Here is a 12,475-nt window from a genome sequence, read left to right as displayed (position 1 = left end):
TAGAGACATTTATTGAAGAAATACAAGAAATATTGTATATAAGACAATGATGCCTTAAACTCCTTCAAAGTAGGCACCTTAGCACCTCACTCAGTTCTCCCAATCACCATCAGCTGCCTCACCATATTTTCCTGAATCTCATCTACAGCCTGAAATCTCTTCCCTTTCAAAGGTGATTTTTATTTGGGGAAAATCCAGAAGTCACAGGACACCAAATCTGGGCTGTAGAGGGGCTGAGTCACCTGGGTTATTTGATGTTTTGTGAAAAAACTCTGCAACAGACATGATGCATGAGTAGGAACTTTGTTGTGATGAAGCTGCCAATCACCAGTTGCCCATACCTGCGACCTTCTGAATCATCCAAATAGTTTCTACAGAGGAATGTTGAAGCTTAACCCAAAATTTGATGAAGATTTGTTGCTTTAATTGCTCAGTCACTTTTAATGCAATGGCTACACAGTACACAGGCTCATTCAATAGCATCTATCACCCTCACTGACTAGGACAGTGAAGTTCTCATTATTTGTACATGCCCATTCCAGTCTACTCTCCTTGGCTGCCAGGTTACATGGATATCACACAAACCATTCTCATCATATTATTAATGGCTAGACTTTTTCCATACAGACACACACACATACAAAGACTAAGTAAGAGTCAAATGTTCTAAATTACATTTTAATTTATAAAATGTGGTCATTTATTGAGGTCTTAGTACCAGGGAAAATGGAAGAATTCAGTAATAAATAATTTACTCCTGAATCAGATTAATTTGTTGAAGAGAAAAAACAGCTAATTGGAAAATATCTCTAATTACAATGCACTGCAAGTTTAATTCTAATACATGAAGCAAGATTAGAGACAAATAAAGCACACAAAAATGCAATAGGGAGGAGAGTATAAAAAAGCAAATAACAAGATATCTATCAAAGCCCAGCCAAGTTAGAATTCCTTTCCCCCGGCGTACTTTTACCTTAGAGAATGTAATTACACATGGGCTATAAGTACATATAGATGGCTAGAAATTCCCCAAAGGAGAGAAAAATATATTTCTGGTAAAGTAATAAAACAAGATAAGTTGTATAATAATTAATATCATTTCCACAGTGTGCCAAAAAATTTTCTCCTATTGCTAGTACTGTTAAAGGATACTACCCCAAATACTACTGTAAATGACTTTGTTGTTTTCATTATTCTTTTTTTGATGGAATATATAATTAATTAATCTTTCCTGATGGTCATATAATTAACAATTAAAAATTATATATATTTTATTTGTAAAACTCATCAAATCATCACTTGATATATGTATATACTGTGAAATAATAACCACAATCAAATTAACAAACATATCCATCACCTCACATAGGTACCTTATTTTTTTTGGTTGGAAGAACTATTATGAAAACATACCACTCAAGTGCTTGTTCTTTTTTAGAAATGTGCATTTTAACCAATCTTTTTATTTTTGTTTATTTTATGAGAAATAATTTGCAGATGTTAAGAACAAAATTTAAATGTATAGATTGAACATTTTCCCCTATGTGTGCACCTGTAAAATCACCACACTTACCACATTAGAATATTCTCACACTGAAAAGTTCCCTTGAGCCCTGGGCAGTAAATATTCACCATCACAACTGATGACCATTTTTATTGCTATCAGTAAACATAAGTTTTGTCTATTCTTGAATTTCATTTAAATAAAATTTCACTCTTTGCTTTTGAGTGTCTTCTGCCTAACATAACAATGTTTTAGAGATTATCTATGTTGTTTTATGCACTAGTTTTAAAAGAATTTTAAATTTATTACAACTGTAACTTGAACAACAATATAAAAATTTTATTACTGAATAATATTTCACCGTGTGAATGCTCTTTAATCCCATTTTGGTGTATACTTATCAGATGACCTAACCTAACCTCTTTGGTACTGGGAGTGGTCTGAGAAGACAGGTGATAAATGGGGATTTGTGGCTGATTCACTTACCACCTGGTGGGCAAACAGGTCTCCTCTGCAAGTGATAGAAAGGACAGAGATAGGCCCTGACATAATATAAATGCCTGGTTGCTGGAGATTTCACTGGTGATGATCTAGGAAAATAGCCTGCTGGAAAGCAGTGCTACTGCAGGTGAATGATTCAGTTACTTGAAAAATACAGGGGAGAGGAATTCCTACAAATAGCCAAGTTTGCTTATTGCTAAGTTGTATGGGTGCCTGGGTGCCAGGGACAGGATTTCCAGTGAGAAGATGTCCTGAATCTCCTTACTGGCTTCCATGAGTCTGGTTTTCATTCTTTTAGGGTGCAGGAGACTTTTAATTAGTTTCTGGTTTCTAACAAAGGTAATTTGTCCAGGAATTGGTGCTGAATTGATGTGTTTATGGAGGAAAGGAAGGATTCCTACTCTGCTATGTTGCTAACATCACTCCTAGCACCAAGTATTGATGCATGCTACAAATGGTTAATCTTGAAAACATTAGACTAAAGGAGGGAAGCCAACCACAAAAGATCGTATCCTTGTTTCCCTTCCCCTAGACCTAGACAATCATTAATCAACTTTCTGCCTCTAAAGATTTTCTTGTTATGAACATTTTACACAAAAGGACTCATGCACTATTTGGTTGTTTGTGACTCATTTCTTTCAAATACCCTGATGTTTTCAAGATTTATCCATGTGTAGCATGTGTCAGTTCTTGATTCCTTTTCACTGATAAAAAATATTTCAGTACATGGACATACCAAGTTTTGTTTACCCATTCATCAATTGATGAACATTTGGGTTATTTTAATTTTTAAACATTTTGATTGAAGCTGATGTAACCATTTATGTACATTTTTTTTGTGTGTGTGGACATGTGGTTTCATTTCCTTTGTGTATATATTTAGTGTGAAATTGCTAGGTCACATGGTAACTCTATGTTTAACATTTTGAGGAACTGTCAAAATTCTCTCTAAAATTTTTGTACCCATTTACATTAAACCAGCAATATATCAGGGTTTTAACTGTTCCTTGTTATTGTCTGTCTTTTTAAATATAGTAATCCTAGTGGATGTGAAGTAGTACCTTACTGTGATTTTGATTTGGATTTTTCTAGTGACTCAATTTGAGCATCTCTACATGCACTTATTGACCATTTGTGTATCTTCTTGGAGACATCTATTTAGATCCTTTGCCCATTTTTAATTGTGTTATTTGCCTTTTTATCCTATAATTGAAAGAGTGTTTTGTGTTTCCTAGACACAAGTCCCTTATCAGATATGTGATTTAGAAATATTTTCTTCCATTCTGTGCATTGTTTTTTTCACTTTCTCCTGACTCTCATTTATGTTGTGGCTACTGCTTATTCACCATGTGATTTCTATTGTAAGTTTTTATTTTTAAAAACTTATGGAGAGAGCTCAGTATAATCTGTTCTCAAGGAGCACTTTTTTTTTAGTGAATATTTGTGTTTAGTCTGCCAGACCCTGAGCCCACACCCTTCAGTACCAAGTTAAAAGAGACTTCTCACCCAGATGTGACAGAACATACAAAAAATGTAATAACAAACCAAATTCTTGTTAGGGAAGCATTTATTTTCATCTCCACCAAGAATCAAATTTGAGATAGGCATTTTTTCCTGTTTCTGCCAAGCAGGCTTTATTCTAGCTTTATCCTGTTAAAAAATTGGATACCTCAAAATGGCCTCCCATCAATCTCCATCCCTGACCAAACTCAATGCCCAGTTCCCAGTGCTGTCCCAAATTCGAAGGATCTCTAGGCAGTGGTATTTTGTAGATGTTCTCATAGTGGGCAATAGGCCAGTGGTGTTTTATCTTCCTGGAATAAAGTTCAAGCTGGGACCAGGCATGATTTTTTATTTTCTTTTAGAATATTTAATAGACTTAAACAGTTATTGTAAATGATTCTAGCAATTTAAGAGGTTTTGTAACAGGAGAGGTTCAGGATCTTCAATGTGCTCTATGACAGACACAAAAATCTTACCTAATCTTTTATCAGCTGAAGTATAATTTCATCCACCACTGTATATATATTTTACTTTATTCATTGTTATGATTCCTTTAACTACAATGTAAGACTGAATTTTTTTATTTACCATTTATATAATTTCTTTTAGCAAATATTCTGAATTTGCTTTGTTTTTTAAAACTTTAAAAAGTTTTTTCTTTGACTAGCTTATTTCAATTAGCATAATGCTTTCCAGTTCCATCCTTGCTTTCACAAAAGGTAAGATTTCCTTCTTTTTTACAACCAAGAGGAATTCCATTGTGTAAATCTGCCACAGCTTTTTTTTATCCAATCATCTACTGATGGACACTTGGGCTGCTTCCAAATCTTGGCTATTGTAAATAATGCTATAGTAAACATAAGTGAACTTCCTGTATTTCTTCTCCATTTGACTTAAATTTTACATATACTCAATTCTCTTGATTTAATTTAAAAGGATCTAATTTCTGAAATTCAATTACTGAAACATATAAGCAACATTTGTCCTTGTGTGCTTTAATCTTCTATCTTTTTAACATAGAATATCTCACAATAGAGGTGCATGTATTTCTTAGTTGTAGGTCTAATTGAGTAATATTGTGCTAGAATATACTTATTTCATGTTTTTAAGTCCATTCAATAAGTATGTATAAACTGCTGTGTGCCAATATGTGTGCTAGATATTGAAGGTATGTGGAACTTATAACTTAAAAAGAAAGCTCAATTTAACCTATAATCACACAAATAATTACTACCATAATTTATGCAAAAAATAGAAATTGCATCATGCTACAAATAAGTGAAATAAATAAATATAAACTGTCCAAGGATATACAGGAAATGTGTCCTAAAATGGGTCCTATGTTCTAATAGGGAGTTAGCTCAGTGAAGAGGTGGTAGATTATTCCTAGTGAAGGGAACAGCCTGGAAAAACTCCTAAGTTAAGAAGATGCTGATGCTTTAAGAACTTGAAAGAAGGTCAGTGTGACTCTAACATTGTGAAAAAGAGTATTTTGGAGCAAAATTCCAGGGTTAGGCCATATTATGAAGGATTTTTAAGTCCAGTTAAGGACTAATGCATGAAATACTTTTAGTTAGAAAGACATTGAGAATGGTATTTTAATGACATCACTCTAGAAGTTTATAGAGAAAGCATTGAAGAGAGAAAGAATTTATTGGTGGTTTAGCATCAATTACAAAGCTATTGACTAGAGCATACAAGAAATGTTTTATCTTGAATTAGGAGAGAATATTTAAAATTAACCAACAATGAGTGTGGGATTCCCAATTAAGCATGCACTGCCCCCTCATCAACACTTCCAAGCAAATCAGATTTAGCTTATAGTTATAATAAGGACCACAAGCCTGCAAGAGGCAAATTTAACTGTAGCCTTACATAAAGCACTTGGACAGTTGCATGATATATTGTGTAAAATCAAGAAGTGTGCCTCTACTTTCATTTATGGAGGTTTGAAAGTCAACTGTGAATACTTATAATATTTCTGGAAGCATTTGACTCTAAGGCTGCTCTCTATAGTTATACTGAAATTGTCTTTCCATTAGTTTTCCCTCTTCTGGTATCACATATTCACTCTGGCAGCTTATATTCATTATGCTTTCAAATTTAATTATTTATTCTTATGTTTTCTCTCATTGGTTCAAGAGGTTAGAATCATATTTTTCCCATTATTGGTAACATTATTTCAATCATTATTTGCAATGGTACCTCATTTAATTGTGTAAATTTATGAATGTCAGTAAAAATCTATATCTATTAAAATCACCTATAATAATATTTACCACATTTTTAATATTTATTTCATTACTAATAAATATACTTGAATGTCTATGTAAAAGTAGTCAGTAATTTTATGCCTATTTTGCTGCAGGCGGTTAATTATCATAATGTGTTATAACTGCTTTGTGTAAATTAAAAATATTTTATTATTAATTTTTCTCCATTAACATTTTAACACCACAAGAGTAAAACCATATATTGTATATAATCTATTCAAGTTCTCTTAGCATAGTATGTGAAAGCTTATTATATACTGCTTAAATCTAGAAGTTCTGTGTGGAGCTAATAAGTAGGAACCATAATTTTCTCATGGCCCCTTGCATTTTCTGATTTCTCAGGGTGTAAATAATAGGGTTTAGTAAGGGTGTAATAACAGTGTAAAATACAGAAAGGATGTTATTGCCTGCAAAACTATTGAATGGCCAGGCATAGATAAAGATACAAGGTCCAAAGAACAGAGTGACTACAATGATGTGTGCAGACAATGTGGACAGAGCCTTAGAAAGTGCTCCAGATGATCTTTGCCACACAGTGGCCAGGATGACCATGTAGGAGATAAGCAGAAGAATGAAACAGATCAATGAGAGCAACCCACTGTTAGCAATGACAAATAATTCCAGGGCATATGTTTCTATACAAGCAAGCTTAATCACAAGGGGAAGGTCACAAAATATATTATCCACAACATTGGGGCCACAAAAAGGCAAGTTCACCAATAATAACATCTGGCTCATGGTGTGTGCAAAACCAATTATCCATGAAAGTATCACAAACCCACCAAGCAACCTGTGGTTCATGATTGTCCTGTAGTGCAGGGGCTTACATATGGCTACATATCTGTCAAAGGCCATGGCTATCAAAAGAGTCATCTCAGCACCCCCAAAAAGGTGCATAAAAAACATCTGGGTCATGCAGCCCCATATGGAGATGGTCTTGTGTTCAGTGAGCAAGCCTGTGATCATCTTGGGGGTGGTGACAGTGGAGAGGCACATGTCCAAAAAAGAGAGGTTTCCAAGTAGAAAGTACATGGGAGAATGAAGGGTGGAGCTAAATGTTACTGTAACCATAATGAGAACATTTCCCAACACAACAGCACTATAGATTAAGGAGAATGCTAAAAAGAAGAATATACAAAGTTCCCATTGTCCAGAAAATCCTAGTAAAATAAACTCAGTCACTACAGATTCATTTTTAAGATCCATTTACTCAACTCAGAGAAATCCCAGAATTTTAGACATAAAATAAATTGTATTCTTCTGACTTGCTCAAAATTTATGTCTCTTTAAGCCTTTAGAAATCTTCATTGAAACATAAAGGCATTATCTGTTAGGGTGAAAGAAAAACAGAAAAGTCCCAGAAGTTACTTTATATAAAAAGAATTTTAAAAATTAAGCCATAGTTAGCATCAACATTTTTCAATTTCTATTTAATGAATAATAGTTGGCAATATGAGGCTCTCCAGTTCTATCCATGCTGTTATGAAGGGTAGGAGCTCCTTCTTTCTTTCTGCTGCATAGAATTCCATTGTGTAAATGTACCATAGTTTTTTGATCCACTGATTTACTGATGGGCACTTAGGTTGCTTCCAGCATTTGGCTATTGTAAATTGTGCTGCTTTGAACATTGGGGTGCATAGGTTCTTTGAATTGGTGTTTCAGAATTCTTAGGGTATAATCCCAGCAGTGGAATTGCCAGGTCAAAAGGCAGTTCCATTAGACATTGAAATAAAGAACAAACTGACAGTAATCAGAGGGAAGGAGAGAGAAGGATAAAAGGGGAAAGAAGGGGAAGTGTTGTCAAGGAACATGTATAAAGGAACCATGGACAAAACCAAAGGAACAGGAGTGAGGGTGGCTGGTGGGGGTGGTTGGGGTGGGGGAAAATTGTGGCAGGAAAATGGAGACAACTGTACTTGAACAACAATAAAAAAAAGTTGGTGATATGAAAGCACATAATGTACATCACCACATCCTTATTTATAATTTGAGATTATTTTTGGCTCACATCACTACTAAACAATATTCTTATCGTTATACAGTAATTAAAGAGCATATGAAGAAGTCAAATTTTGTTTTCTAATGTATTCTGCCAAATTATACTCTTAGCAATTGATTATAAATTTGTCACTAATGTGTTCATGTAAAAAATTTAAATAACTAGTTAGACTAGTATTTAGCCCTGGCCAAGATGGAGGCATAGGTAGATACACTGTGCCTCCTTGAACAACCAAAAGAAAGACAACAAAAAATTAAAAAACAAAAAACAGCCAGAACTGAGAAAATCAAACTGTATGAAAGTCTGACAACCAGGGAGTTAAAGAAGAAACATTCATCCAGACTGATAGGAGAGGCAGAGATGGGCAGCCAGGTGGTGAGGACTCAAAGTAAGGCAGTGTCTGGCCAACTGGGTGGTCCCACATTGGCGTTCAGATAAACTGGGAGGAATGACTGGAGAGTGAGACAGACCACGCAACCCAGGCTTTGAGACCTCTGACAGAACAAATCTGTGGGGTTGCAGTGGTCGGAGAAACCCTTAGCCCCACAGATGAATTTGTTGGAGAGACCCACAGGGTTCTAGAACATACACAAACTCACCCACCCAGAAATCAGCACCAGAAGGGTCCAATTTGCTTGTGGGTAGTGGGGGAAGTGATTGAAAGCCAGCCAACAGCTGAGCAAGCAGCAATGGTACCTCTTGGACCCCTCCCCCACATACAGTGCCACAACGTAGTAGTGACTTGGGTTGCCTGCCCTGGAGAATACCTAAGGCTCTGCCCCTTACTACATAACAGGCATCCCAAGACAAAAAAAAATGGCCCAAATGAAAGGACAGATCAAAACTCCAGAAAAGATACAACTAAGTGACAAAAGATTGCTAACCTATCAGATGCACAGTTCTCAACACTGGTAATAAGGATGCTCACAGAAATGGCTGAGTATAGTTGCAGAATAGAGGAAAATGTAAAGGCTATGAGAAGTGAAAAAAAGGAAAATATACAGGGAACCAACAGTGACAGGAAGGAAACTGGGACTCAAATCAACAGTTTGGAGTAGAAGGAAGAAATAAACATTCAACCAGAACAGAATGAAGAAATGAGAATTCAAAAACCGGAGGAGAGGCTTAGGAACCTCCAGGACATCTTTAAATGTTCCAACATCCAAATCATAGGGGTGCCTGAAGGAGAAAAGGAAGAGCAAGAAATGGAAAATTTATTTGTAAAAATAATGAAGGAGAACTCCTCCAATCTGACAAAGGAAATAGACTCCTAGGAAGTTCAGGAAGCTCAGAGAGTCGCAAAGCAGTTGGACCCAAGGAAGCACACACCAAGGCACATCATAATTATATTACCCAAGGTTAAAGATAAGGATAAAGAGAATCTTAAAAGCATCGAGAGGAAAGGTAACAGTTCATACAAAGGAGTTCCCATAAGACTATCAGCTGATTTCTCAAAAGAAATCTTGCAGGCAAGAAGGGGCTGGAAAGAAGTATTCCAAGTCATGAAAGGCAAGGACCTACCTCCAAGATCACTCTATACAGCAAAACTATCATGTAGAATGGAAGGGCAGATAAAGTGCTTCCCAGATAAGGTCAAGTTAAAGGAGTTCATCATCACCAAGCCCTTATTATATGAAATGTTAAAAGGACTTATCTAAGGAAAAGATTAAAAACTATGAACAGTAAAATGACAACAAACTCACAACTATCAACAACTGAACCTAAGGAAAAAACAAAGTAAATAAACACCTAGAACAGGAACAGAATCACAGAAATGGGGATCACGTGTAGGGTTATTAGTGGTGGGGGCAATGAGGGATAAAGTAGAAGGAATAAGTAGCATAAATGATTAAGTACAGAGTAGACAGGGGGATGTTAAGAATAGTATAGGAAATGTAGAAGCCAAAGAACTTATATGTATGACCCATGGTCATGAACTAAGGGGTGGGGATGTAGGTGGAAAGGAGTGTGCAGGGTGGAGGGGATAAGGGGGTAAAATGGGACAACTGTAATAGCATAATCAATAAAATATATTTAAAAACACCATAAATATCAAAAAAATAAAATAAAATCAATACATGAAAAATTAAAAGACCTTATGCCAAGAATACTTTCCCATGTTTTAATAATTTACTCATAGTCACATATTATAGTATATAATATAATAAATATAATATAATGCAATATAACAAATATAATATAACATTGTACCATATTATAAAACAGATTAATATTTATTTTGCTTTTCATTATTATAATTTTCTGTAGGTGTCACCCCCTTGAGGTAATATTATCACTAAATATAAAATATTAGGATTTGGAAGGTGAGGGAATTGTACTGTCTTATATCTCTGAATTAATTTACAAAGGTCATTGTATGGTTCTAAAACAAACAAGTCACATACACAAGATTAGGGATTAATTTATACATGTAAAAGAATCTTTGAATTTGTGAAAAATAATTTTGCTTTTAGTTTTTTTTTTTTGTATGATACTGAGTATTTTGGGAAGCATGGGCTCAGCCTCAGATCTTTTTGAGCTGTTTTCCTAAATCCTTGTATTACCATTGTTCACAGTGAGGAGTGTGTCTATTATGTGTAAGGGTATGTATGTGATGCTTTAGATGTGAATAATGAAATGATTCAATCTTAACATACAGAGTTTGCCTGGTTGTAATATATCATAGTAAGTTGTCTCCACTCAGCTTTTTAGACATTGTTTATAGGATCCAGAGTGATCAAAATTGACCAGAAACAATGAAGTGATTATGTGCTAACCTGTTTTAAGTGTGTTACATACATTAACAAATTTAATTCTCATAACAACCCTAAATGTTATTGTTATCCTAATTTTTGCAGATAAGGAAACTAAGGCATAGAAGTATTTAATGATTCACTCATGGTTACACAGCAAACAAAGATCAAAGCTGATATCACCTCCAGTCTGACAACAGAATCTGGCTCATACCAATATACCATGTTGTCTCCAGAATTAAAGAAATATATATTTAAGTATGTTATTAAATTTTTATTGAATTCACATGTTCCATGTAAATTCCTTAGGAGATATGATTCAGTAAGTATGTCAGAATCCCCTATATTATAATTAACTACACTGTCTTTTTCTTATACAGACTAAATTGATGCCCTATGTCTAGAAAGTTCACAATCTAGAGAGACATATTTATCAAACAAAAATAGCAATAAATCATATAAGTTAAATTTAGGGTATATGCAATGTGTTGCAAGAAAAAAAGAATGGACTTGCAGATATGGCTTTAGGTTATTATCTTCAGAATGTATTAGAAGCAAAAGCAATTCTCATGGTCAGTAAACAAAAAGGACAGGCTTAGAGAATGTGTGATAATTTATAGGAAGAAAAGAATTCAGAGCAATGAAAGCAGAGTGCTATATTTATAAAAGGGTCTAAATTAAGGTATGAAGATGCATAGGAAGTGTCTGTTCTTTTTACTCCAATCACCTGTAACTCATTTTATTTTCATTTCTACTCACACTCTTGCCAAAAAGATCCTACCCTCATTACTCAAGCTTAATTCTCTCAATTGCTTTCCTTACTCAGATATTTTTAAGAAATGGATAATACCTACGAACTAAGGAAAATAAAGATGAAGGTGATGTAGTTCCTTTAAGTCAACCTTCTGAAGTACATGGAGTGGATGCTGAGCAATCAACTGTGGATCTGGAGGAACACAGAGAGGACCACCATCACAGCACCCCTCCTTTGTAGAGTTGTAGAACATGATTATTGTGTGAATGAGCATAAATTTTGCTGTTGAGATTTTGTGACAGAGATCACAATAATTAGACGCACTTTGGAGAATTACAAGTCTTGATAGCTATTAGACGGAATGCATATGCCTACTGTAATTTGGGAATGAGTACTTTTGCTGCATGGAATTTTTTTATTGTTGCTCAAGTACAGTTATCTCCATTTTCACCCCACCATGGCCCCCTGCCCCATCCATCCTTGCCTCCCATCCTTGAACCTACCATCTTTAGCTTTGCCCATGTGTCCTTTACACATGTTCCTTGATGGCCTTTCCCCTATTTGCCCCCATTATCGCTCTTCCCCCTCTCCTCTGGTTATTGCCAAATTGTTCTTAATTTCAGTGTCTCTGGTGATATTTTGCTTCCTTGTTTGTTTTGTTGATTAGGTTCCACAAATAGATGAGATTATTTTATGCCCCATGATACAGCAGCAGAAAAACTTGGATATAAAATTAATATAATTGAGCATAATTTATTTTAAAAGTCTTTATTTTGCCCTTTTATTTCCAAGAGAAAGTTGGGATTCATTTATGTGATGGCCGCCCCAGTGTTTGTTTTTCTTATTCCTCTCCTTCCTTTCCCAAGCAAGTTTTCTAAAAATATTCCTTTAGTTCTACATTTCATATGTCTATTCTTATGTTATGAGTACACAAAGGCAATATAAATAAAAGAAAATAAATTATCATACAGTTAAAACAAAAATTCTATCAATAAAGGAAGGTTTCTCTCTTGAATAATTATTTGCACATTTTATTATAATTACTTTTACTTAATTTGCAACGTGCTTTGGATAATAATGATGGTAGAGCTAGGAAAGAAATTTGTAGTATTTGTTCTCCACATCTTATTTAGTAAATACAAACTCAAGATCCATGTAATTAAATAAATTTTCACAAGTCTTAGAGGC

At 34.7% G+C, this 12,475-nt stretch overlaps 1 protein-coding gene across 1 annotated transcript; it reads right to left on the bottom strand.

The window, feature by feature from the left end:
* Window positions 1–6,048: 6,048 nt before the first annotated feature.
* On the bottom strand, window positions 6,049–6,987 carry LOC123808659 (olfactory receptor 4L1-like). The gene has a single exon (XM_045823445.1). It carries the CDS (start codon window positions 6,985–6,987, stop codon window positions 6,049–6,051), a length of 939 nt encoding a protein of 312 aa, XP_045679401.1.
* Window positions 6,988–12,475: the final 5,488 nt, after the last annotated feature.

This window comes from Phyllostomus hastatus, unplaced genomic scaffold (assembly GCF_019186645.2).
Source record: "Phyllostomus hastatus isolate PE091 unplaced genomic scaffold, TTU_PhHast_1.1 phas_scaffold_501, whole genome shotgun sequence".
NCBI lineage: Eukaryota > Metazoa > Chordata > Mammalia > Chiroptera > Phyllostomidae > Phyllostomus > Phyllostomus hastatus.
The sequence above is the reverse complement of the archived record's forward strand: the minus strand, read 5'-3'. Positions and strand labels throughout refer to the sequence as shown.

What these genes read in the sequence shown, in the direction of transcription:
- LOC123808659 (XM_045823445.1), bottom strand. Translation starts at nt 6,987, where the DNA reads ATGGATCTTAAAAATGAATCTGTAGTGACTGAGTTTATTTTACTAGGA.